The 27,704-nt window shown below is 44.9% G+C and overlaps 2 protein-coding genes across 2 annotated transcripts; one reads left to right on the forward strand and one right to left on the reverse strand.

The window, feature by feature from the left end:
• Positions 1-488: 488 nt before the first annotated feature.
• mrpl21 (mitochondrial ribosomal protein L21) lies at positions 489-3,925 on the reverse strand. Its single transcript, XM_069666389.1, has 2 exons — positions 3,782-3,925; positions 489-1,531 (listed from the first exon to the last, which is right to left on the reverse strand). Exons 1-2 carry the CDS (start codon positions 3,923-3,925, stop codon positions 932-934), a joined length of 744 nt encoding a protein of 247 aa, XP_069522490.1. The 3' UTR covers positions 489-931.
• On the forward strand, positions 2,519-26,887 carry wipf2a (WAS/WASL interacting protein family, member 2a). The gene is made up of 8 exons (XM_069666526.1): positions 2,519-2,955; positions 10,584-10,731; positions 11,065-11,197; positions 13,203-13,346; positions 15,827-16,507; positions 20,663-20,908; positions 24,026-24,127; positions 24,765-26,887. Exons 2-8 carry the CDS (start codon positions 10,669-10,671, stop codon positions 24,806-24,808), a joined length of 1,413 nt encoding a protein of 470 aa, XP_069522627.1. The 5' UTR covers positions 2,519-2,955; positions 10,584-10,668; the 3' UTR covers positions 24,809-26,887.
• The last annotated feature ends 817 nt before the right edge of the window (positions 26,888-27,704 follow it).

Consider the following 27,704-nt stretch of genomic DNA (forward strand, 5'->3'; position numbering starts at 1 on the left):
TAATTTGTGTTACACTAAAAAAAGGATCGCATATGATAAAGATTGTAATCAGAATTCAGCCTGAAGGTACTTTAAGACACAAAACAGCAGCTTCTAGACATGGCTACACAATTAATTATAAATATTTTTAGAAGTTTTGTCTGCTAATTGTTGCATATTATAATTTATCTGAGAAAAGTTTCATCTTTCTGATCAGGATCTGAGAAACAAACAACTCGAGCAGCACAAACAGCCCCTACACCTCAGTATTCAGACACTTTAAATCAACCTTTTCTACTGAGTCAGAAGCTAAGTATTGAATATTATAATGATTATAGTGTTTTTTTTGGCTATAAATATGAAAATACATAGCCAAGCTTTGTGTACATGCCCTGAAGTAAGACAAGAAGTGCCCATCCTCTCCAGCAGGGCTACAGAAGGACAGATGTGTTACAGCGGCATCTAAATAAACCCCCTCCTTAAGTATTGTGAATAAGTGTATTTAACAATGCCTGATAGGTCCTTGCCTAATCAATCAAACACTAATATACATCCCTTGTTTCCAAAGTCAAGACTGAAAAGCATTATAAAAGCCACAAGTGGTGCTAAATATAAAGCAGAAAGTCCCATCACCGTCTGTAATCCTGTTTACCTACGATAAAGACCATGAACTCGTTAACAAGGTTCAGTGCTTTTTATTTTATAAAACAACTTTTAGTTAAACAGAATAATTAAATATCAGTCCTCTGCAAAAGATGAAGCTTTATTTACAGAAGTTAACTCAGTCCAGAGCCACCTTGGTTTTGTTGCTGCTTTAAAGCAACTACACAAGTGATGAACAGGCTCCCTGACGCTGACGCGTTAGTTGTTGACATATTAATTATCATTCAAAACACTCAGTCTGTGTGAATTAACGCAGTCCTCCTCATCCTCATCCTCATCCTTGTCTTCATCATGTGAGTCTGGGGGCCAGCTCGATGCTGTTGATCCTCAGCACCGTCTGTGGCTGGATGATGATCTTCTTGCGCTGGAACCTGTGCCTCTTCCAGAACCTCATGTTGACTTTGGGCCAGGATTCGGTCTTTTCGATCACGGTGGCCTCGACCCTGACTAGATCCTTCCCCAGCAGAGGCCTTCCGATCAGGGTGAACTCCTCCGCGCCGACCAACAGCACCTTCTCCATCCGGATCCGCTCCCCGCACTCCGCGTCGATGTGGTTCTCGATCAGGATCAGGTCCTCGTCGGTGACCTTCCACTGGCGACCGGCAATGTGCACTACGGCGAACAGCCGGCCGAAGTCCTGCTGGTGGATCCGCTGGTTTACCGTGCTCACCACCGCGGCGTGTCGGCTCCGCTCCTCCTCCTCCGGGACCAGGACCACCTGCTCCGGCCACGGCGGGCTAGACAGGGAGGTCCGGGGCAGCAGGTCCCCGCTCACGGAGCTCTGAACTCGGACAGCAGCGGGGAACGGGAGAGGCTGTTTGGGTAACAACCTGCTGCATGTCCTCCACAACCCTGCTCCTCTGCTCAGCGCCATCTTCACAGGAAGTGCCTAAATTCGCACCGCGCATGCGTTACTTCTCAAAACATATCGCAGGAGCGCATGCGTCACTGTAAAGTCATCTGATTTTTGTCTGCTTCAAAAACATTTCGAAAGGTGGAAATACTTAACACCAGACAAAGTTACATTAAAACACAACACAATAAAAATAATAAAAAATGTTTTTTAAGTATTAGTAAATAAGTGTCACAGTTTCTTTTAATCCAGACGTGTTTTTTGTCATAGTAATGTTAAGCATGTTTATTATCTTGTAGTACTGATGCCTGAGCATTTAAAAACAAGTTTATTCTAAATTCTATGTTCATCAGCGTGTTAAGATCTTATTACAAATTGCCTTTAATTAAAAAAAAAACCTTATATTAGCTGTATTAAAAATACATAAACACCATATCACATCACTTTCTTATTGTTTTGACATCTGTTGCTTTTTAATCAATCATCCTCACAATATTACACGTGGTTTCTACATGTTAACATTTCAACATGTGTGTTTTCTGACTGTTTCATCGTATGTTCTTTATGTAATTGAAAAAAATAAAACATTCATTTATTTATTGCATAAATAAAAACAGATATATTGTTCGGGTGGTGCTGGGTCTGGGTACTTAAGGGAAAAACATAATTTCCCTTTGGGGATCAATAAAGTTATTGTTATTGTCACTTCAGTGACTGTTGCATGACAGTGATTTACTAAAGATACTGTAGTTTCTTTAGTATAAATTTACCGAAGAACAGTTTATTAAGTTGGTGTTTGGTGTTTCCTCCATAAGTAAAACATTGATCAAGTAACTAAACAGTAACACATTCTGCCCCAAGAATTTAACCCTACTCTTAAGAATGTAACAGTTTGTCATAACTTTAGAACCTTGGAGTCTGGACTGTGGAAATTACTACAGCACTTCAACGCAGCGCAGATCTGCCTCCATTTTGTGTCGGCCCGGCCCGTTTCCGGGTTTCTGAGAAGAGACCGATAAAACGGTGTCAACGGGGAGTATGGCTCTGCTCGCAGGTCAGGAGTGTGGGTAAAGTTTTCCGTAGCTACCTAAAGCTCCTAAAAGTGACTCCCAAACGCGTTCAGTAGTTTGTTTTATGCGCCGCGTTATCGCAAAGACCTGCTGTTGACAGAATTTGCAGGCAGCCGGACTGCGCTGACACTGACAGCTGGAAAGTAAACAGCTCTATGCTAACCAGCTAACTGCTGCTAGCTACAGTACAACCGCCACTAGCCGAGCTAGTAAACCGTCGAAAGCTAGCTAACATTAGCCGGCTAACCTGAGAGTGTTTTGGTGACTTGCCAGCACCCTCCCATTCTAATTTTTGTCAAAGAGCTCCAACGAAGGATTGCCACAACAGCACTTTCCATTCATGTTGTTTAGGAGGACCAGACTACCAAACCTCCTCTTCTTTGGGCCAGGGTAAGTTGGATGTTGAAGCTAACTTTACTCCACCTAAGTTAAAGCTAATGCCAGCAGGTATATTTGTTCCAGCGGAGCGTTACCTGGGAGCGGCTGGAGCAACCTGTCTGGGCCTGTTAAATCCTGTTTCACCGACCTTAATGTCATCCGGATCGGGGTTTTTTCACAGGAAACTCCTTAATGTGTCCAACAACATGCATTAGTTTATGTATTAATAATTAAAAAGTAACTGCGTGTTTGGTTGCTACACTGCTAAACAAGTTAGCCGAACAGGATGTTCTTATTAATTGCAAAACCTGTCCTGGGAGTGTGTGAGGACTCAAAGCGGGATATGTTTTCAGTCTTTGCCTGTCAGAGTCTCAAAAACCCTGGAAACACTCACACAGAGCCGCAGGCCTTTCGCTCTCTGTATTTCCTTGACCGCAGAAGCATCCAACTTCCTCATACAGCCCCCCTTCCTCCCCCCGGTTGTATTTCTGTGTTTTTGCAGCGTCACATTATTTATGTGCGGAAACTCTTTTTCCATTGCCATCCTGTCACTTTTTACCAGCTTTATGTGGACCATACATCAGTGATCTTGACCTACTTGAGGACCTCACTTTACTTTGATCTTTAATGGAGAGGATTAGTCAGATTATAGGGATCAAAGGTCAGGACCTGTTGCTTTTATCAGTATAGCTGTCAGTTTTGAATGCTTTTAGTAGGTATAGATGCACACTGCAGCGGTTGAGCATCTGGAAACAAAGAGATGTGCTGTCATGTCTTCTAAAATCCACCATATCCTGACATATGCCAGGTGGTAGATGGTAGCTCAGTCCGTAGGGACTTGTCCCGCTACGGACCAAGCATGGAATCTGGGCTGGTAGTTGGAGAAGTTCCTCCTGGGTAGTGTTGAGGTGTCCTTGAGCAAGGCACCGAATCCCCCACTGCTCAGGGCGCATGTCTGTGTGCAGCCCCCTCCCTCTGACATCTCTCTACTAATGCATGTCCATTGGTTCCTGTTTGTGCATGTGTCTATTTCGAGCCTTTGTTGGTGTAACATGTTTCTAATATTGAATTTCCCCTCGGGGATTAATAAGGTATCTCTTCCTATCATAAACATTTAATACATTTTTGGAATATTTCACACCTCGAATATACTTTGTTTTGTTTGTTTTTCATCTCAGAAGGAGTTTGATGTGTTTATTTGTACATTTCCTTTATTTTACATGAAGAGATACATTTTTGATTTCACACATGAAAAGCTAAAATGTCTGCAGCGATATCCCTTTTTAGAGCAATGATTTGATACCCCACTCTTATGACTAAATGTAACTCTAATCTAACTTTTATCAGTCGAACTTTTCTAGTGCATCGGGGCAGTCCTGACACTTAAACCCAGAAGAGACAGTTGCATAAAAATATAGCTTATAAATGACAAAATCATGATTAAACATAAACTTCTGATTACGGACGCAACGCTCAGTCGACATTGTTGACAAAAATCGATGACAAAATTGTTGATAATTAGTCAGTTTACGTCTCCATCGCGTGTTTTTCATGCTGTGCGCTGACATAACATCGTTTTCCAAAGCTGAGTTGCTGAGGGGTGAGCCCGCTCACATCCTTACTATCTCTGCTGAGAGTTGTTCATGCAAAACGGCGACCGGGAAGCGACAGGGGAACAAAACAGAGTAAAATGGCGTCCTAAAACTTGCAACGTCTGGGAGCATTTCAGCCTCAACGCTGCAAAGAAAAGGGTCGCCTGCAGGATCTGTAAAGAGGACCGTGTTTATCACGGGAGCACGTCGGTGATGTGCGAGCATCTGAAGAGAAGGCACGATGGAGTTGTGTTCGTGGTTTGATGTATTTTTTATATCAGCACTTTGTCTGTCGTTGGTTTTAAACAGACAAAAACTTGATGTTGGATTTTATTTCTCTTGTGTATCAGTCGGAGCCGAATCAGCTGCAAAGTTTATTCAAGACATATATTTGTATGAAGAACTATTTATTGTCTTTATTGTTAGTTAGCACATGCTGAAAAGAACCTCCAAATACATTTAAAGCTGAGAGCTCAATAAGAGACATTAAGTCATCATGCAACTCATCATCTGATTAGTCGACTAATCGTTTTAATAATCGATGACTCGAGTATCAGAATAGTTGTTAGTTGCAGCCCTTCTTCTGATCCGTAACTTTTAGTTCTTAGTCCTGGAACACTCCGGGGTCAGCCCCACACACGGGTCTGTATGTGACTGACTGAGTGACTGAATGAGTGACGGTACTTTCAGAGCCATAGAGAAAGAGAGTTGGGACATCGCAATGGCGGATCATGGAGCATATTGGACCTCCACTGACGCAACTCTCTGTCTGTACGGCTCTGGATACTTTGTTTGGGGATTAGGCGGGGCTGCTCCTCCGCTGCTCCTCCGCTGTCCTCGCCTACGTCCGCAGCGTGCACCTGCTTTCAAACACGTTGTCATCGGCCTCATAAGGACAGTCCTTGTAACACATTGCCCACAAAAGCGCACATTGACCTGATGCGGTCAGCCACACACAAGGTTTTGACCTCGTCTTGTTAACCTGTGACCACAGACTGTCTATAAGGAGTGGGCGTCACTCACTGGTAAGCTGCCTGCAGCCATCACAGCCAGAATATTCAAGGGGTTAGCAGATTTACTATCTAATGCTCGTGTTATTTTGGTTAGACAGCACCTTTCTTATTCATTGTAGTTTGGATATTAATTGGTTTGCTAATTGGAGAATGTACTTGCCAAAACAATGAACAGCCGACTCCTGAGAGGGTCTTTCTGTTCAACCGAACTCTGAACGAGATATTTTACAGGTCTCTGTGGAAGCTCTGCCCGGAAACATGCCTCGCTTTATCTTTTATTTTACTCTAACGGGGACGTTTTTGGTATGTTTATAGCCTAATGTTAGCTTTTTATGTAAAAAACATAAAAGTCTTTCATCTGTCGATTATCCTTTTGAACAAAACGTGTCGTGTTTGCCAAAGTTTTTATTGCTGCTAGCTTTTATTTTCTGCAATAATCCAAAGTCCATGCGGTAAAATCCCAGTGAGGGAACCAGGATGATACTTCCTTGTGTCATCCCTGCTGCGCTCTGTGTTAACACTGAAAAGCCAAAATGGTCTCTGTTCCACTCGATTAAACTCTGAACTCTTAAACGATCAGCAGACGGGAGCCGAACCTGCGATCAGTGCGACGAGCACTGTCGCCTCTGTACATGGGGCGCCTGCTCCACCAACTGAGCTAAACAGCGCCCCCTCATAGCTGCTGTTTTAATGAGTTAATAAGATCCTTGTTAAAGACTCAAAAGGTCGGGACATCGGTTATAAACAGAGTGACAGAGATGTGCAGAGCTGCAATCAATTAGGTGTCAGCTGCTTAATTAATCGGCAACTATTCTGATAATAATTTGGCTGATTTTAAAGGTAAAAAAGGTCAAATTTCTCAGCTTCTTAAATGTGATTTTCTTTTCAAAACATTCATGGACGTCTTCTGGGGGCTTTAGAGGAACAGGCTTTAAATCTTCTGACTTTTTATAGATCAAATAACAAATGAATTAAACGTACGTTGCAGCCATAGAGGTGTGTTTATAACAGCATGATAGTTATTCTGATAGTCAGTGGAATAACATCAGGCTTCATGCAGTGAAACTGGTCTTTGTGAATGTGAGGCTTCACTCTTTCTGCAGCTTTTGAAGCATTTCTTTTTTCCTTCCTTAAAAAGAGATAAACCCCCTCCACTCTCAGTTTCTGCCTCTGCTGCCGCAGCGTATTTCCGTTTAAACCACGTCACTGACTGACTGGCGAGCTTGCTGGGTCAGATTCCTTTGGTTTCTCTCGGTGAAAACCTGCCCGACACTCAGACAGGCAGCCTGAGGAATGGAGCAGCAGCGGAGGGTGAGGGTGGGGTGAGGAGCCAGCGCTGCATGCGTAAGCTAACAATGGGCCCAGACTGCTAACTGGTTTGGGGAGATCCAGTGACCTCAGTCATTATTGTGTGCAGAGATGACACATTTAGAGCAGCTTCAGGTACAGGTGTTTTCTAGGTATGGACAGGCAAAGAGAAAACACAAGCTAAGCACACAGGTTGTCTTTACTTTCCGTCTAAAGAAACAAACTGCTCTTTGATCCCCACAGAAGCAACATTTTTTTAAAGTTTAAATGATGAACAACTTTTTATTTTTCGTTTGATAAAAGATTGTGAAACTAGCTTTCAAACGTGCCTCCTGGCTGATGCTTGTTTTGAAGTTAGCCGAACAGGATGTTCAGGCGCTGTCGTGTTTCAAAATGCATCACAAGTTAAAGTTTATTCATCAGATTCATCAACCTCTCCAAAACCTCTGAGATAAAACGAGTTTTCAGCCTGTACACTCAGGTATGTTCATGCTGAAATTAGATCAAAACAGGTGGATAGAAATGCACCTGCAGTCTGAGTAGTCAGACAGCTACAACAGTGTGAGGATATAACTGGGACTCGGGGCCTTTACGTTGCAGCAGTTTGCTTGTTGTTGACTATTTGCACAGGGAGCCATTTGCACACCTTGCACAGGATTGTAAACTGTTTCTGTGAAATACACGCTCTTTATGGTAGCCTACCCATATTAGTTTTTTGTCAAAGTCACATACCTGAGGGAGTGGGTATCTCCCTTCTTTGGTACCTAACTCTGACTTTGTGTCACTATAACAACTGCATCTGTCTAGGAAGGAAGTTCTGTCCTTGGAGGCAGAAAGTCAAGTTAATTTGACACATACACGGAAAATAAATCGCAATTTCATCGTTATCGCAATTTGAGCATCCGTATTAAACACATGGCAAAAGTCTCAAGTTATTGCAATGAATCAGAAAAATTACTCAATTTAAAAGTTAGCTCAACTATGGAATATACTTTTGTACTCCTATGACCCTTTCAGAACAATGACTACAGGCCTATATAAAGATGGCCGACGTCTCCACCTCCTCTTGTTGTACAAAAATGAAGCCTCAAACCCCCCCGGAGCGGACGCTGCCATCTTGCTCATCTGTATCCAGAGCGTGTGCAGCAGAGATCGGCTGGTGGAGCCACAGTTTTGACATCCCGCCCCTTCCTCTACCCGACACACACCTTTACCTTGTGTCCTTGCCGTGTCGGAGCCTTCAGGTGTCCTTGGCGTGTTGGAGCCCTCAGGTGTCCTTGGCGTGTTGGAGCCCTCAGGTGTCCTTGGTGTGTCGGAGCCCTCAGGTGTCCTTGGCGTGTTGGAGCCCTCAGGTGTCCTTGGCGTGTCGGAGCCCTCAGGTGTCCTTGGCGTGTTGGAGCCCTCAGGTGTCCTTGGCGTGTCGGAGCCTTCAGGTGTCCTTGGCGTGTCGGAGCCCTCAGGTGTCCTCGGCGTGTTGGAGCCCTCAGGTGTCCTCGGCGTGTTGGAGCCCTCAGGTGTCCTCGGCGTGTTGGAGCCCTCAGGTGGGCTCAGTCTGCAGCAGAACAGCTTCTTGTGTCGGTCTGAAGCAGATATTCACGCTGATGGAAAGTTCAATGACTGTAGTGTTGGTGTTAGTTACGTCTCCTCTCGCCGTTCCTCCTCTACTCTGCTACTCGGGAACAGAACGCTGCAGGAGCCCCATTTGTCAGCAGAGCTGTCAATCATGAGGCCACGCCCACTTTTTATACCATCAAATAACTAATTAAAAGTAAACTTGTCAGAAAAATGAACACGTGGACATAAATCAGCACGATAAGAACTAACTATAATGACAGAAACCATGTTTGAGAAAAATGTATTTGACGTGTATTTTGATTTTATAGTTTGACTCATGTCCCATCTGTTAACATGGAGGAGGCGGGCTTTATGAGCTATACTGCAGCCAGTCAGCAGGGGGCGATAGAGAGGTTTAGGGGGCTGTCATGTCGGCCATCTTTTACACAGTCTATATTACAGTCAGGATGGCACCCTTAAGTCTTTCTTAGAGTATGTCAACAAATAAGTTGATTTAAGACACTCTGGGAATCGTTTCTTTCTCTTGACCCTCGTTGTTGCGCCGAGGATCCTCGTTGAAATGCTCATCTTCTTCTTTGGTGTATCCAAGGAGCTGCTTCAGCAACTGCTTCCTCCTCCCAAGAATGTCTCCTTTGAGGTCATACTGGGATCAGCTGTTTGTTTCCACTGTGAAGGAGCAGAGTGAAACGTGTTGGCATCCTGCTCTACATCTTGTTTTCTCTTTAACAGAACATTCATGTAACCACAACCCAACTATTTAGATAAAAGAAATCTATTGGAGCTGCCAAATAACCCGTTGACATTTTATAAATGAGTGATGATCCTGTTTAGACACCATATATTGAACGTAGTGGAGACTGCCCGCTGTACTCGTAGGCAGACCTTTTTTGTGTGACATCTTTGAATCTCATCTGACTCATGTTTCTTATATTTCCATCACAAATCATGTGAATCATCCGGGGCACTGTCACGGTCATTTTTACAGACGGACCGAGGGAGAGACTCATTCTGCATGTTCCTCGTCACAGGAGCCAAAATAAAAGCGCTCTAATACAGCTCTGTTCACAATAAAGCACTTTCCCTCTGCCTTCGTTGTACAGCAGTGAAGAAGCAGCTCAGTATGCACGTTTACATCCACCACTGTTACATAATATTAGAGGTTGGTTCAGAGATTTATAGAGCAACAGGATACCACGACATGATTTAAAGAGCTCCAGTCGACCTTCAAATGATGGAAAAAATGTAGATTTTATTTGTCTCGCTGTTGGACGTTTAATAAATCAAGTGGACACAAAATCTTTTGCTCACTATAGTTCAGAACATGATGCCCGAGTCGTTGATAAATGCAGCCTTCAGATCATTTCTATCAGCCGGCGTCAGCCCTGCACACGGGTCTGTATGTGACTGTGTGACTGAGTGAGTGACGGTACTTTCAGAGCCGTAGAGAGAGAGAGTTGCAACATCACAATGGTGGATCATGGAGCATATTGGACCTCCACTGACGCGACTCTCTGTCTATGCAGCTCTGGATACTTCGTACGGGGAGTAGCTCCTCCTCTGCTCGTCCGCTGTCCTCACCTACGTCCGAGCGCGCACCTGCTTTCAAACACAACGGCCTCATACGGACAGTCCTTGTAACACATCGCCCACAAAAGCGCACACTGACCTGATGCGGTCAGCCACATACGAGGTTTTGATCTCGTCTAGTTTTCTTCTTTAGAGCGAAAAACTTGATTGAAATTTGCGATACATGTTACCCAATGGAAAACTAAATTCATCGCAATTAGTTTACTTCAGTTGTCACACATTTTATTTGGCGTCCTGCCACAGAAATCGACAGGAAGTGATGTCAGAAGACAAACCGCTCTCTCGGCCAATAGAAGGCGTTATTGGAGCGTTGTTCCTGGTCGCTCACAGTGCATGTGTGATGATGCTGCACAGGAAAAAGCACCACAACTTGCATTGCAAAGAAGCTGTTTATGTTTGTGGCCACAGCAGCGTGAACATCTCATTATTCACCTGTGACTGCTTCATTAGTTTCAGGATTCTAACACCTGAGTTACAAAGCAGAACATGCTACCGTCTTGGCAGCAGATGCTCCAGTGTTTGAGTGAGCATTTTTCAGCTAACACATATATCTGTTGTTTTGCAGGAGTCATTGTGTGTCGTCCCAGCTGAGACGGTGAAGACGCCGGTCCTAACCCCCCCACACAGAGAGGTGCCAACAGAGGGACAGGATGCCTATTCCTCCCCCTCCCCCTCCTCCCCCAGGACCCCCGCCTCCCCCAACCTTCAATCAGGTCAGTGACCGGATTGAGACTGTCACGGAAACTTTGAGATGATACAGTTCTGCTTGATTTTCATTCAAAAATAGTGAAATACTTCCTGTAAGAGATCTGAAGTTATGTGTTCTTTAACTGAGTCCAAGTCGGGGCTGATTCTGATCACAGATTTGTTATAGATTCGGGGTAAACATCTTCAAAAGCTGTCCAGTAAACCGGCTGCTTAGTCATGTGACCATGCGTCTCTTTAAGTGTGCAGCGTCTGAACCCAAGAAAAACAGGGCACAGACTTTCCACTGTGGGTCAGATCACAGGAACGTGAGGTGTGATTGCATGTTTTTAACTCCGCAGGCGAACACGACTCCTCCCAAACTGAGCAACTCCGAGACTAAAGGCAGAGGAGCGCTGCTGTCCGACATCTGCAAAGGCGCCAGGCTAAAGAAGGTCGGCGTGGTCAGCGACCGGAGCGCCCCCGTTATAGAGAGTGAGTCACAGCAGGTTCCTTATTTCACACACAGCATTTGAGGTCTGTGTGTGGTTAACAGTGAGGTTTTCTCTATTGCATAAATGAAGCTTCGAGTTCGGGATTTGGCCGCCGTCTTGTTGGTTTTCTGGAGCCAGATTTGACCATATTTGGATGAGAGAGGAGGGTTGTGGTCGTTGCTGACCGCAGTTGTTGATTCAGACTAATTCAGTTGCGGACTTGCCTCTTACCCTCCCAAATCTCCTATGCACAGGAAGAGCTAACAAGCTAGATATAGCGAGCATCGTATACCTGCTTCTAAGTGCGCATATATCAATACAGTAATACTAGAATTTCACTCACAGAAAAAACTGGAGCACAGACTTCTTGGTCGGCCGGATCGTGCCGTAAATCACACAGAGAGACGGATTGTCTGACTTTTGTGTGAAACTTTTGTAATAAATCTTCCGATGCACATGAACACATCTTCAGTGATGTATCCTCGGGTCACGGGATGTTTGGGGTCTTTCGAACATCAGACACCCTCGCCCAGGCGACCCAGCCGTGGTTGATCTCCAGCATCTCAAACACGGCTGAGAGGTTAACTTCAGTGACTGTGTGCCTGTGTCTAGCAGACAGCCAGCACGCCCCTGTAGCTTTAGCTTTAATATAATGTAAACAGGTGAATCGTATAAAGATTCCCCCCGTACAGTCGTCATGAAGAGAGAAATGAGCTATAGAGACCCAAACTGTTTTTTGTACCAGGCTGTAAACATGTTTATTTCTGCTGTAAAGTTTAACATGGGGCTCTATGGGGACTGACTCACTGCTGGAGACAGCCTCAAGTGGACATCAGAGGAACTGCAGCTTTTTGCACTTCCCGTTTGGCTTCATTATTCAACCGCGGAGTAATCTCGGATCCCGCCGGCTGTAGTCTGACGATGACATATCCTCTGGGAACACTGGTGAGCACACCGGGGTAAACGGGAAACGACTTCCAGTGAAGACTGCATCGTTCACAGAAAGAGGAAACGTTTCTCCTGTGATTTACCTGTAATTAACGGGCCTTACCTTTTCTGAAATTTCAACATCATGATGCAGATCTGTAAAAAAGTAAAAATGAAGCTTTGTCAGGTCCTCAAGAGAAGAAGAAAACTTTTAAAATGCCGGAGGTCGGATCGATCATTTCTGATGCATTCGAGGAATCGGGAAATCTGAACGCTTTAGTGACACAGCGCCAGGGTACCCATCTCAAGTTGAATTTTAGATCTAGAGCAGATTGTTAGCTGTTAGCATGCAGATGTCATAGAGATGAATAAGAAGCTAAATCGTCGTCAGATCACACTGAGGGAGTCGGGATGTCATTACGGCGGGTTACGTTCCGCCTGCTTTTTCTCTCCTCACCGGCTGTTCTTCCTGCTTACGCCGCAGCCTGCTGATACGTGATTGGTCAATATTACTCGGACTACAAGCGTAGTACAAACGGAAACCAGAACACCTGACGTCCTGGAAATCCAGGTGCCTGCCTTCAGACTCTACATTTCTATGTAGAATCTGTAAATACAGATTAACCCCGTAGTGGCCGCTTGGTCTCCGGCCGTCAGCAGCAGTTATTCTAAATGTATAAATTGATCTCAGGCTTTGTATTTGGTATTGTGGCTTGACAGAATAAAGCTGGATGGAGAGAGAAAGTCTTTCCACACTCCAGTTTATCTCCACACCCTGATACAGATTAAAGACAATGTGAGGAACTTACGGTCGGTGTTGATTTTGGCGACCGCTGTGGACAAAGCAGTACCTCTTATCTCTTTGCTGATGTTGTCCTGAACCAGTCGTGTTTTATGAAAATATCATCCTTCCTCTTCATCAGTGTCATTCCTAATGTCTCCTTTGCTTTTGTAGCTCAAAACTTTGAACTCAGATCTCTCTATCTTCTCTGCATACGCATCCTGTTCTCCTGTTAAATGTATTTCTTGTTCTGCTTTCTTACCTATCTTTGTCGTCATGGGTCTCATTGTTCCAACAGAATCAGGAGGTGGCGGAGGCGGCGGAGGCGGTGGAGGAGGAGGAGGAGGAGGTGGCGGAGGAGGTGGAGGTTTTGGAGGCGGAGGGCCAATGGGGATGGGAGGCCTTTTCCAAGGAGGTGTGCCAAAACTACGCCCAATCGGAGGTAAAAGCTTTATTTATTATCTCTGCTTATTTTAAATTTGATTACTCATGTTCACTCTGTTAATGCTGCACCACAGTTTTTGTAAAGACTTAAATTTGGAGACCTCAGAAGGGGCCAGTTTGTATACATCATGTCTATAGTGTCAGTATCTTTCGGCACATGCAGTTAAAAACCAAATCTAAGAGATAAAATGAAGAAATAGAGCTTTTTGTTTTGTTTCCGTTCACAGCTGCCTGTTTCTTGCTTTGAAAGCCTTGCTTTTGTTTCTTCCCGGCTCACTTGTATCTAAAGGAGGAAATGTATTTATGATTGGCGTTAGAGCAGCGAGGAAGGAGGGATATAAAACATGCATGAAAGGCCAGAGGTTGCTTGTTTTTATAGATATTATAAAATATTTACTGTAAGAATCTGCAAGGTGCAAATGCAGAACAGAGTGACCTTTGGCTTTTACCAGCTGTAGTAAGAAGGACAAAGGAAACGGCTCTCTGTGGTAAAAACAGTCCTGCCATTTTAGTGGTGATCTTCTTTCTCAGTTTCTCTTGAATAAAGGTTAAAATGTTGTGTACAAAAAGCTTTGATCTTGTGGCATAAAACTACATATACTAGAATAGAGGGTTTTACAAGCTTAATCATTAGTAGTAGATTTGTTACAAGAGGCTGATTAATTGATTAATTGAGTCATTTTGTAGCGAATGCTCTCAAATGACTCTGCAGTAGACCCGGGTAGTTATCGCCTCGGCTCTGATGGGCAATGATGGGAACAAAAATCTCAACACGCTAATCTCCGCCCCCTTTCCGGCGCGATGCTATGCTCCGTCAGTAACTTCTGCGACTCCATCTCAGCTACAGATTCAGCCCGTCTCCGTCCGAGCAGCACTCGAACATCGTTTCAAATGTGATAAACAGACTGAATGAATAATAGATACAGTGAAGACCTAACCACCGTAACATCTTCACCTGTTACTAACCCTGTTTCTGGCGCGTTTGTGACGTCAGACGGTGACGCAGCTGACAGGAGGATACTTCACTGGCAATGGGAAAAAACTTTTCGATGCCGCATATTTTAAACGATACAATCTCTTTATTTTTACGTTTGATAGCAACGAAAGTTACACAAGCTTTAAAAAAACCCAACAGACCTTCAGTCAGATTTTCAACCCAAAGCTGCCGCAAGCAAAAGAGAGAGAGCAGCTGTGGTCGAGCCACTTAGACAGGAAGTGAAGAGAGCGAGCGCCGTTAATGTAAACAAAGCAGTGAAACAGAGAAACAAGACGTTATTTTCTGAGTTAAACAACAAACCAACACGCCTACACCTCCGTACGACCCGCAGGAAGGGACAGGGTTTAGTTTTTATAGGCCGAAGTCGACTGTGTCCGTCTGCTCCGCCCTCCGTCACACCTGCAGCTCTGATACAGCAGCGACCCAGCGGACTGTTCTCACTCACAGAACGACACATTTGTGAAGTCCCTTTCACGTCTCATAAAGATGCTAAAGTTACAGGCAGACAGAGAGCAGAGAGACGGAGAGAGAGCAGAGAGACAGACAGAGAGCAGAGAGACAGACAGAGAGCAGAGAGACGGACAGACGGAGAGCAGAGCAGAGAGACAGACCGAGAGCAGAGAGCAGAGCAGAAAGACAGACAGAGAGCAGAGAGACATAGAGCAGAGCAGAGAGACAGACAGACAGACAGACAGACAGACAGACAGACAGACAGACAGACAGACGGACAGACGGACAGACAGGGAGCAGAGCGGAGAGACGGACAGACAGGGAGCAGAGCGGAGAGACGGACAGGGAGCAGAGCGGAGAGACAGACAGAGAGCAGAGCAGAGCAGAGAGACCGAGCAGAGCAGAGAGACAGACAGAGAGCAGACAGACAGACAGACAGAGCGGACAGACCGACAGAGAGCAGAGCAGAGAGACAGACATAGAGCAGACAGACAGACAGAGAGCAGAGCAGAGAGACAGACATAGAGCAGACAGACAGACAGACAGACAGAGCGGACAGACCGACAGAGAGCAGAGCAGAGAGACAGACATGGAGCAGACAGACAGACAGACAGAGCGGACAGACCGACAGAGAGCAGAGCAGAGAGACAGACAGGGAGCAGAGCAGAGAGACATGTCGTCCCGACCTGCGGTCTGTTGGCTGAGCTCCTGTCCAGCGATGGACGGTCAGAAACGTCCCAAACAGCAGAGTGATGATAAGAAACACAGCAGATCCTCTGCAGACACAGACAGCAGCTCACTCTCCTCCTGGATGATGAGTGATGATGAAGAGGGAACATTTGAATATGGAAAATCCTGCTCGTTAAGCCTTTCATTGATATTAACAGTCTGTCAGATGAGCTGCTCTGTGTTTCTGCACCAGCACTGTGAAGTTGGGAACAATATTTTGTTCCTAGGACTTCTAGTTTTGTTGCCGTGGTAACAAAACAGGTATTGAGTACTGTGACAATCCTTCTCTCTTCTCCACCCAGATGGTTCAGTTGGAGGTTCAGTGGGCAGGTCCGCCTTGAGGCCTCCAGGGTCCCGGCCTGCAGCCCCTCGCCCCCCCACAGGCCGCTCCAGCTCACCCTCCCCGCCCAACAAGCCCTCCCCATCAGAGCACCAGCGCTCCCACCGCCCCTCTCTCCCTGACATCTCTCGGCCCTCCAGCGGCAGCAGCAGCTCCTCCACGGGCAGCGGGATGAAGCACAGCACCTCCGCCCCGCCTCCTCCTCCACCCTTCAACAGAGGAGGCCGGGGCAATGCTCCCCCTACCCCCAATCTGAAAGCACCTGCTCCACCCTCCTCCTCCTCTCACAGCAGAGAGAAGCCCCTCCCACCGACACCCAACAGAGGCCACACCCCTTCCAGCTCTGTGAAGCCGCCTTCGTCTTCCAGCAGACCGCCAACAGGTGGATCCTCGGCTCCTCCACCTCCCCCGCCGTACAGGCCGCACACATCGGGTGGCGTCTCCAACGGGCCGTCACATGTAGACGGGGGCGGGGCTCCGGAGCTGCCACAGAGGCACAACTCCCTGCACAAAAAACACACATCAGGAGGCGGCAGTCAAGGACGCAGCCACGCTCCTCCGCCTCCTCTCTCATCGTCTCCATCCTCTCAGCAGGGCGGCAGACCCCCGCCACCCGCCAGAGAGCCACCTGGACGCAGAGCAGGTAAAAACACCTACACTGTAAACACACAAAACTTTCACGGTTATATCAGGTGGATTAAGAGAGGGACGGGGAGCGGCTCGTTCTTCCTCTCGGCCTTCACACACTCATCATGCTGCACTTTGTGCTGTTTGTTCAGCTGATTGAAGAAGTTAGTCGTGTTGCTTTGCGGCGCAGACGCAGGTTTCATGATCTCTTTGATGATTATTTGTTCTTGTTAACATCACTTAAACCTGAAACACCTCCAAACAAGCGCTGACGAGCCGTCATCAAAACAGTAATTTCAGAACTAAACATGTTGTATACATTAAAGGAGAACCTTGCACCTGGAAAAAGCCACTGTCACTGTAATATTTGAAACAGCTCATGGTTTCGCCCATTCTACATTCCTACAACACCCAGCATGCATTGCGCTCCTCCCTCTGAAAGGAACGGCCCAGCGAGAGACGCTGGAGTGAAATACTGCAGTTTTCCAGTCATGGACATGATCGCTGCAGGCAACGGCTCAGAGCGAGACAGAATCTGACATACGAGAATATACCGGTGCATCGTCTAAAATATCTTCAGGTCTGCAGTCGACATTGACGATTCTGAACGAGACATGACATCGGAGGCGGGCGACCTAGAGTGAGGAAGTGTAGTTTAGCGAGCTCCCTGGCCTCGTTCCTGATGGATGTTTGGAGTAGAGTTCTTCGCCGGTCCAAAATTTTGTGGGCAAACCCAAAGAGACCCAGAAATGTGCGACCCAGAACCGAATCAGACCCGTCTTTTATTTGAAAGCTGGGACCCGGACTCATGGAGAACAGAGAAAATGTTGGACCAGACCCGGCCGGGCGAAACAGACCTGATCAGCACCGACTTCACAGCTGATTGCTGTTAACAAGTTACCGTTAGTCAGCTGTCCAAACAACACTTTTTGTCCTACTTACTGTGCCGTAGCTTTCTCCCCTGTGCCTGGCCGTGCATATGATACTTCCTCTTTGCCAAGAAAGTTCATAAAACACATCCAGGTTTCCTCTTATCCGTGTCGTGTTGATAAAAACAGTGATGCTAATCCACTCGTTATCTCAGATTAAAAGTCCACTTGTTGTCACGCAGACGGATCACAAATGCACGGCTCATTTAGAAGCTGCTGGTTTTAACCTCTTTATATTTGTTTTCTTTTAGCCTTTTTTTTTCACATCAGCGAGGAAGGTATCCATCGTTACCGGCTTTGGCTTCAACTGTTCTCTGAACCTGCAGTCACGTGACGCGTACCTCAACTCGCCACTCTTTCTTCGTTTTTTCTTTCCACTTTATTTCCCGCACGTTCTCATTAGATGTCACATTGTTGTAAGTTAGATTACACAGAAACAGCACTTTAATCATGACCAACTCCCGGATCCTCGCTGGTATTACACATAAAGCTGAACAAACCCGGAGCCAGGGTTATAGAACGAGTCCCGACCCGGACCCGTTTGCCCACGTGATAAGTGGACCTGACGCTGTCCGATCCGTGGGTTCTGGTGGACCCGTGATGACCTCTAGTCTGGAGGTTGGAGGTTTTCCAGCGCTCATTGGAGAAGCGGATAGCGTCCTCCAAAGGCACAGAGCGAAATAGCATTTTTTTTCCTACCATAACGGCATCAGCTCCATAATAGCACGACAGGACTGAGGCTGAAAATCTGAACTGGCCCTTTAAGAAGATACGTGTGATGCATCCACCTGACTCGGCATCTAAACAGGCCCGGTTATGAAGACAACACGGTCCACTTTCTCAGCTGGAGGAATGTTCGTTCAGGGGCGAGTTTTGACTCGTTATCTGCGAACCTCGTCATGACTGAGCAGCCTTAAAGCAACAATATGTGCGGAGACATTCCCTCCATACGATCACACACACTGAGAGCAGGGACGTTTATATCGTACAACATGTAGACCAGCTGCCTGCACACACTCAACATGAGATAAACAGCTGCTGCTGTGTTCAGAGAAATCACTTTTTCATTTCTCATTGGATTAACAGTCGTGGAAATGACAGTATTTCAACACGTGGAGCGGGTGTGCTCCGTTTTGCCAGGCGTGTTCGGGCCTGATTGGGCAGATTCTTTGTGGATTATCAGACACATTGTGTCAGAGTATGTTGCTGATTGAAGAGATTATATCTTACAGGAGTCGAGCCTTCACATGATGATTCTCTCCCTCCTTAGAGCAGATTTTTGGCCCACTGGAAACACATTCATAATTTGAATACACACAAAACAGGACGGCACTTGTAAGCAGAAGCTGCGTGTTGTGATTGGACGCCGGAGCGATTCGCCACGAGGCCTCCTGGTTTCTCTGCATTCCTGAAGCCCTGTGGAATATTCCAGCATTCCTCCTCACTTTCACTCTCTCTGCTTCTCCCCTACTTTCATATCGACTCACAAGACGTCTTCCTTTTCTCTGCTCCTCTTTCCTTAGTTTCCTGTTTGGGGCTGCAACAAGCAGTTTTATTCTTAATTGATCGTTTAGTCTTTTAAATGTCAGAATATTGTGAAACATGCTCATCACGAAGCCAAACGTTACCTGTTCAGACTTCCTCTTTTGTCTCAAACCCAAAGAATCTTCATTTACTGTCATAAGTGAGAAGAAAAAGGCAACAACTCTTCACATTTCAGAAGCTTGAAGAAGAAATTTTTGCTTGAAAAACAATTAATCAATTCTGATATTTAAAAGTAACTATAAATGTATGTCTTATTCGTGCCGTACTGAAGCTTAACTGTCTGCAAATTATTTCACAAGCTTCTGTTCAGGCAGCTTAGAAAAACCATCGGTGTTTAGGGCTGCAACAATTAGTCGACACCGTCAGCAAAAATCGATGACAAAATTAGTTGGCAACGTATTTAATTGTCTATAATTAGTCAGTTACGTCATCATGGCTGTTTTTCATGCTGTGCGCGAACATAACATCGTTCTTCTGGAGCTGAGCTGCTGAGGGGTGAGCCGTCTCACATCCTCTCTATCTCCGCTGAGAGTTGTACTGCAAAACAGCGACCGCGAAGCGACAGGTGAACAAAACATGGTCGGCGGCCGATGCAACACCATCGCGTCCCAAAAAGTCTGTGAGCATTTCAGCCTCAACGCTGCAGAGAAAAGCATCGCCTGCAGGATCTGTGAAGCGGAGCTTGCTTATCGCAGGGGCACGTCGGTAATGTGCGAGCATCTGAAGAGAAGGAGCGATGGAGTTGATTTATGTTTTATATCTATTATATATTTTATGATGTTGGATTTTGAATGAAGAACTGTGCGGTTCATCATCTGATTGGTCACTTAATCATTTCAATAGTCAAGGACTAGTCGACGACCAGAAGAGTCGTTGGTTGCAGCCCCGTAATCTAGTCATGATTTGCTTTAGGACGGCTTAATAATAAGAATCTTATTGAGATAAATCTGGCAGCGTTAATTATCCGAATGAAAGAAGTTAATGAAAAACAAAACTATAAAAACAAAACAGAATTATAATTAAATACTTAAGTGCTGCGGCGATGCAAAATATGTAATAAAACCTGTTTATTGGATTCAGACCCGAACTGAATCACATCACTATCATAATAAGTAACCCTGATCTGCTTCCCTGCTGGTAAAGAGCTATAATGTGACATTGTGGCGCTGAGATCTGCTGTGATGATATAAAACAACAACAAGTCTTTAACACATCAATACTCTGCAGCCTGTAGAGGGCTATAGCGACGTTTCCCTACGTGTAAAGTGCAAGTCACTCAAACTTGAACCTAATTTTCACGGGTGTTTCGACCTCTGTGGAAACGTGAGACGGTTTTATTCCCACAAAAGTAGCTCCTGGGACTTTAAATCTCAGCTAAAGTCCCCAAAGAGTCGACACTCAACGCAAAGAAAAACATTTAAACAACCTTTCAGTCTGAAGGCACATCCGAACACCTGCTGCAGGTGTGTCACAGTTCTGGATCCTGTAATAAGGAGCCACAAATGATCTGTCAACTAAATACTTCTGATTCAGAGACGTCCAATAAAACCACTTTGAAACAACAGTTCTAGTTACGGCAACTTAAAGAGTAAAATCATTCATGTCATCCTGATCATTTGTGTGTGTCTCTTTGTGTGTCTCTTTGTGTGTGTGTGTGTGTGTGTGTGTGTGTGTGTGTGTGTGTGTTGTCCACACAGCTCCCCAGGTGCCCCAATCCGGGTCTCGCAACGGCGGTCGGGACGCCCCTCCTCCCCCGCCTCCATACCGCGTCCACAGCTCTGCGAGCTCAGAGCCCCACAACCGAGTAGGCAAACCACCTCCACCTCCCTCCTCTTCCTCCTCCGTGTCATCCTCCTCCTCCCGAACCCCGGCTGGACCCCCTCCACCGCCCCCGCCTATCAGGAACGGCCACTCCTCCATCTCCTCCTCCAAGTCCATCATAGGTGAGTCAAGCATCATCGTGTTCCTCCTCCTCCTCAGTCGTGATTTCACCATCGACAGGCTGAAGTAAGAATAAAAAAGCATTTCAGCTCTGATAAAAAGGGATTTAAGTTTAAACGTGGGCCCTATTTTTGCCACAATTGGGTGTCGAAATGATTCATAGGAACAAAAACTTTTGGAACTGGTTCAGTAGGTAGCTTCCACCGTAGCCACAATACGAACTGGGGCACCCGCCCCCGATCAAAGTAGGTCCACTAAAAGTGCTTGTTTTTGCCGCTGACTGGCTCAGGTTGTTACCCCAGGTGTCCGACAACATTACAGAAATGATCCCCACAAAGAGCGTCCCCCTTTTAAAGGGTAAGATCCTTTTTGTGTAACCAGGAGCAGTGACATTTCTAGGTTAAGAAATGAGATGCGTGTAAATGTTAGGTGGACTTACTCCATGGATAGTTGCCCGTTTGGTCCCTGTGGTCTCCTCCAGTTTATTTTGGGCACATGAAAGAAAGTCTGCAGCACAGCCTGTTGATCAGTGGGGGGAAATCCTCCGACGTGGTTACACAGCGTTGTGTAGTGTCCGAGATATCATCCCTGGACACATCGAGACCACCAATATCGGGCATCAACAGGTCCCACTCTTACGTCATCGTCGAAATCAGGTAAATATTCAGCCATGACTTTTGAAATATATTCCTGCTGGCAGCCCTCTACGTAAACAAATCCTCTCTGCAACTCCCGTTCAGGTAACACCACCCGCATGATTTCAGAGCGAGACTTCTGTTTCTGGTTTCACAAAGAGGATCTTACTCTCTCTGTAATGTTGTCGGACACCTGGAGGAACAACCTGAGCCTGTCAGTGGCAAAAACAAGCACTTTTACGCTACGCCAGATTCCATCTACTGGGCCGATTCCAAAAGTTTCGACACCCAAATTTGTTCAAATTTAAAATCTGAATAAGTTCTGGTTTTCTTCGTCTCCTACGACATTAAACTGAATCTATTTGCATTGTGGACAAAATAAGACGTTTGAGGACCTCATCTTGACGAAGTTTTACCACCATTAATAGATAAACAACTTAACAACACTCTTAAGAATAATTGCGATTCTTCTGATATTTCCCCCACAACCCTCTCGGTTGTCTCTTTAAATCTACCACATATTCTGCTTTTGAAGTCATATCTGTTATTCTTGTATCTCTGTACTCTCCCTCGCCCTCAGCTCTGTGTTTAACCCACAGGAGCCGTTAACCTGGTTTTGTTTATGATCTTTGTGTGAGAGAAGTGACGGTGAGGAATGACCATCGATAGTCAAATATCTCACAGCAGCCATGCAAACCGGACTTTTTGTTTCCTGTTTATTCAGGCAGGCGAGGACAGTTCCTAGATTACTGCCTGAGGCTCATGTAGAACATATCCTTGCTAAAAACACACATACAGGTCTGTTATAACACAGTGTTATAATATCAGGACAAGGATATGCTCTAGGTCACCTCCAACTCCCTCCTCTTCCCCCCTCTCTCTTCGTGAAAGGTCACATGACCAGACAGCAGGCAGAAAGGTCCCAAATCAGGAAGTAAAGAAGGCTGCTGTAAAGTTTGGGTCTGCAGCCAATAGGCGGTCCCTCCAGGACATCGTGACTTTTCTGCAAACCAATCCTCCTGAAACTAATCGTCCAAACTATTGATCCCCTGAGGTCTGAAATGTTGTATAAACAGAACAATAGAAGATAAGCTGACTATAATGACACTTGTGTCTTACATGAAGTTAATACATTGCACAGATGTATTTATGAGGCGTTTATGACGGTTTTAGACTCTCAGCCCCGGCTGGATCAAACAGACTTATAGAGCAAATTAAAATAAATATAAAACCACAATTTCAATCTTCTTTCATATCTTATAAATAAAACAAGTACAAGGCTTCAGTGGTGTGATCAGTCCCTGTTGGTGATGTGTCAGTAAAGCACGATGAATACCTGTCATGAGTACACTTCATAAAATCAGACGGTAAAGCCCGAGTGTTTTACTTCTCTCTCTCCCTCCTCCCTCTCACGATCTGCTCACAGAGCTCCTGAATCAAGACACCTGATTGGTCAGTAGGTGGTGATTAGGTTGATCTCTTATCTTGAACATAACCTGCTCCGCAGCAGGTCAGGTGTTCATCATAAGTTACCATGGTGATAAGTGAAGTGAACCATCTTCGTGAACACTCTGAGTTAACTCTTTGATAACCATAAACCCCGCTTCGTTGTTCGAACAGTTTGGTGTAGGAACAATCAAAAATACATTCGAGCTTACCGGATTTGTTGCAGATGTTTTATAAATGTTTCCTTAACTTTAGAAACAGATCAAAAGAAGTTCCTGCACAGTGACCTTCGTGTTACCCCGGGCAAAGATGGAGTTGAAGTCTGCCATGTTTTCCTGTTTAAAGACCGGACTAACAGGGTTTTGACTGCTGCTACTTAAATGACATCATGTAGCTGTAGGTGTAATATTGCCTGAGTGGAGCAGTGGCGCCACCTGCTGTTCATCTGAATGAACCCACTCCCTTATAATTGCATTTGCATGTTAGTGGACGAAAACGAGCATAACTTCACATTGGCATTGACGCAATAGAGACCGACGTTAGTTTTGTTTTAACTGTGCATTTACACTACTGCCCTGTCACTACACCGTGTGCCAGGTGTGTTTAAACTGCTTCTTGTTAAAGCAGAGGGACAGCTGCTCCATTACAGGACAAACATGCTGCATGCAGTTTAACATCCAATAATTATAAATATAGTATTTAGAAATATGAATGTTTCTAGCTGTTTTGACATTATTTTATAGTCACTGCAGGATGATTAATGTGACGCTCTGAGTGTTTTAATAGACGCAGCAACAAAAAGATACTTCATGCTTTTGTTTTGAAGTTTATTTAAGATTTAATATTGTGTCATTAACGATGACAGATATTAAAGGTCAGTAAACTTTGACCTTTTATAGACCGAGTCATCCATCATGTAGTAACTATCACTAGTTTACTGAAGGCTGTCTGGATTGATCAGGCGTGCCCATGTATTAGAAACTTTATGTGCCTGCACCATTTTTAAAAAAGGTGTTTTCTGTATTTTTTCTCCCTCAGATGATTTTGAATCCAAGTTCAACTTCCACCCGATTGAGGACCTCCCACCTCCAGAGGAGTACAGGCATTTCAACAAGGTCTACCCCAGCAAGAACAACAAGGGTACGAGTAGAGTTACTCAACCTGTATACGCTCTGCGACACGTTACTCTTGTCCCTGTCTGGGCTGTTTGTGTTGGGGCTGCACCATTACGGCCAAAATGATACGATTCAATGAGGATCACGATTATTAATCAGGATTATTTAACGATTTTAGACACATTTTTTTATTGTACTCTGACATTTACATAAACAGAGCGACGCTTTAAGCTCCATTTTGTGCTGCATTCAGGCTCATGTACAAATTTAGCATCAAACTAAGACTTAAAATCAGGTTCTTTGCCTGAGTGTGGTGCATCATGGGTAATTTCATGTGTCTGTGGGAGCTGGGTGGGTAGGGTGTCTCTGTACAGCGTCTCTGTTCTGGTTGACGCTGGAGGACGGGGAGCAGCTCGCTCTTCCTCTCGGCCTTCACACACTCATCATGCTGCACTTTGTGCTGTTCTTTCAGCTGCTTCAACAAGTTAGTCGTGCTGCTTTGCGGCGCAGACGCAGGGGTCATGACCTCTTTGCTGATTATTGTTGCAGCAGCGCTGAGATATTTACTTCCTGTTTTTTATTCAGTGTAAAGCATCTCCTCCTGTATGTGTGTTTTTAAGAACTGACCTGTAGTGACCTCCCTCTCCTTCCTCTTCCCTCAGCCATGATGAGAGGAGCTCCTCCAGCGCCGCCTGTGGGGAGGTGAACGGACCTCAGCTCAGGACTTTAACTCTCAGTCAGCCGACTCGATGGACGGTCCGTCAGGTGGGCGCGGCGACGGAGCACTCAAACACACCACAACACACACTCACACATTAACACTAAACCACCAGCTGGAATGCAACATAAACACTACGACACCATTCAGGTTCGACACTACTCAGCGATCACCTTCTGTCTTTGCACGAGAGAACGAAAAGAACACACGAGAGGCGAGGAGCAGGAACAGACTCGGCCTCTCTGACTGCGACCGGCTCCACTTCTCCTCTGCTGACTGGACGAAGAGAAACTCTGCTACATATCAGGACCAAACTCCAAATCTGTGCATTCCATCTTTGTTGTTTTTAGTGCATATTCATGATAATAGTAATAATGGTGATTTTCATAATGCTGAGTAACATCTTTTACTTTGTTTGATTTTATTACTTTTGGCGTCAGCATCAGTTTGTGTGGGAAATCACAAAAACTTTGGATGGAAACCGTTGAGTTGATATTTCAGCAGATGCGATTCCCACGTTAAAAAACAGAAGATGCCATGAATGTGGGGCTTATTTGGGGTTTTTTTGTTAGTTTTTGTCTTAAATAGCCATTCCAGCAGTGCCAGGTGAGGGTGCGTTTGAATCAAATGTCTGTGTCAGTGTGCCAAAAGCGGGTGGAGTGATTTGAGCTGCACAGTTTCCATACATGCTCTCTATATATTTATAATCGGCATGTTTTAAATTCTCTTTGTGATCATGCATTACTTGACGAGCCTGGTCCTTTACTTTGACGTTCGGAGGGGGACTATTTCCTGCTCCTTCTTCTTCTTTTGTACCCCCTACATTCCTGTATTTGAGAGGTGGTTATGTTTCCATCTTCAGGCGATGTTGCACGGCAGCTTGACTGCTAAACCGAGACACTGTGCATGAAGCTTTTTAATGCACTTACAGTAAAAGAAGACCTAAAAAAAAATATATAAAAACACTAAAAGGTTTCTCCCCTAATTCTCCCTTCAGCATCTTTCTCCAAACACACTGTGGTTCAACAGCAGGGGCCAACAAAAGCAGATATTAGTGTGTGTTTCCGGACCAAGTGGAGGTGATTAAGCTGCAGGTTTGCAGTGCAGCGTTCTGGGTGTGTTTATAAGGGATCATATCTCAACGTTTTGTCCAGGGGGAGTCAACTCTGTTGTACATCTATGATTTATCTGTCACTGCTGGGGGCCCTTGTGATAGGACTGTACGGCCAGAGAAGCTATGTTGATGTATCGTTTAAATGCTATGCAAGGAGCAGTTTGTACAGATTGTAGTTGGTAGAAATTAACCAAAAAGAAAAAAAAAAGGAACACTTAAGTGCCAGAGAAGAGTTTAAGCCGATGGAGGCGTGTCACTTTTAAAACACTAATATCATATTCAAACTAAGATGAACAAAAAGAAACGTTTGTTCAGGTCAGACTCTTCCCTCTCAGCGATGCAGCGCCTCCTGCTGGTCGTTGCCTTACACTAAGATCTGTTGTCACTCTCATCGGTACCTTTTTTAATTTTATTTCCGTTCCTGTAGGGGGGAGATGATGACGACAAAGTAAATAAGAAACGAGTTTATTTGAAAATGCAATAAATATTGTATATTTACATTAAGGAATAAGGTAATCATAGTTAATGATCTATTTTTATGTTGTAAAAAGTTTGTAATATAGGAAAGAGAAATGATTATAACAATGTTCCAGGCGGTGAGCTGCGGTCTGATGGAGCAGGCTGGAGCACTTCTCTGGATGTTTGGCCATAAAGGGCGAATGAGCTGAATGGATGTGAGTGCGGATTTGCCAACGAGCCGACATTTTGGGGATCCTGTTTTATAAATAAATGCGTTTGGTGAGTCAGGGACACAGAAACAACCGATGGAACTACACTTCCTGTGTGGAACGTTTGCTCACCTTGACACGCAGGTGTCCCGACACGTTTATGCCCCCCCTGTTCTCACCTCGTCCACTCTTCAGAGCAAAAACCCTGTGGTCATTTCATGTTAATCAACCATGTTTTTATCATTTGAAATAATTTCAAATAAATATGGGGAAAAGGGTACCTGATGCACGGGATGTTTGTTTTTCTTCTAGTTTAGTGTCAATTCTTTTCGCCGTCTTGCAATGATTGGAAAAAGAGTTAAAATCATTTTGTTTAGGCACAACGCAAGAACATGAATTGTGATGAGTCCTATTGATCTCGGACAGCAGTATCAACATCTCTTCCTCTAGTAAAAGTCGCAGGCATGGAGAGTAAAGTAGGTCAACACTTCCGGTATGCCTTTTCAAAGTAAAAGCCCCATCTGGAATTCTGATTCCCTCCTTTGAACACAATGCTTTTATTTTGAAGTGTTTCCCGGGCGTTGTTGTTATTTTGTAACTTTTCCAGGAAGTGATTTGATCGATAAAGTCTCTCGCAGGCTCCTTATGGCAGTTCCTGCTTAATTTTCTTAAAAATTAAAAACATATCAAGAAATGATGAAATCAGTGCTCTAGTTGGGCCACCCCAGACAAAAAGTCTAGACACGCCCCTGCATCCTGTAAAGGCAGTGTTGTTCAGTGTGTTTATGTGAAATCTGACTTAAACTGGTAACCAGATAAATTAGCTTTAAAATGTTTAACTTTAATCTCAAAATATAAATATTGATCACTCTTTGAAAAGTGTTCTAACATACAATCCTTGTATTTTTTATGCACAGTGTTCCATAAAGGTTAAGGGTACGGTAACCAAAACAACAGAAAATAGACTAATGTGCTGAAAGTCAGAATAAATTGATTGATTTTTAATATAGCGACTGAAAGTTTACAATATTGAATGAATTGTCACATCATCAAGTAAATGATGCTACTGATGAAGGAATTAATTGACTGTCATCGTGAAATA

The sequence above is a fragment of the Semicossyphus pulcher genome, unplaced genomic scaffold (genome assembly GCF_022749685.1).
Source record: "Semicossyphus pulcher isolate SPU_LCO1_2020_fin unplaced genomic scaffold, fSemPul1.0.p SCAF_17, whole genome shotgun sequence".
Lineage (NCBI taxonomy): Eukaryota > Metazoa > Chordata > Actinopteri > Labriformes > Labridae > Semicossyphus > Semicossyphus pulcher.

What these genes read in the sequence shown, in the direction of transcription:
- mrpl21 (XM_069666389.1), bottom strand. Translation starts at nt 3,925, where the DNA reads ATGTCAGAGGGAGGGGGCTGCACACAGACATGCGCCCTGAGCAGTGGG. An exon ending in CTTGGTCCGTAGCGGGACAA is followed by an intron (nt 1,532 to 3,781) that starts GTCCCTACGGAC and finishes GTGCGAATTTAG; the next exon opens with GCACTTCCTGTGAAGATGGC.
- wipf2a (XM_069666526.1), top strand. Translation starts at nt 10,669, where the DNA reads ATGCCTATTCCTCCCCCTCCCCCTCCTCCCCCAGGACCCCCGCCTCCC. An exon ending in GAGCGCCCCCGTTATAGAGA is followed by an intron (nt 11,198 to 13,202) that starts GTGAGTCACAGC and finishes TTGTTCCAACAG; the next exon opens with AATCAGGAGGTGGCGGAGGC. An exon ending in CTCCTCCAAGTCCATCATAG is followed by an intron (nt 20,909 to 24,025) that starts GTGAGTCAAGCA and finishes TTTCTCCCTCAG; the next exon opens with ATGATTTTGAATCCAAGTTC.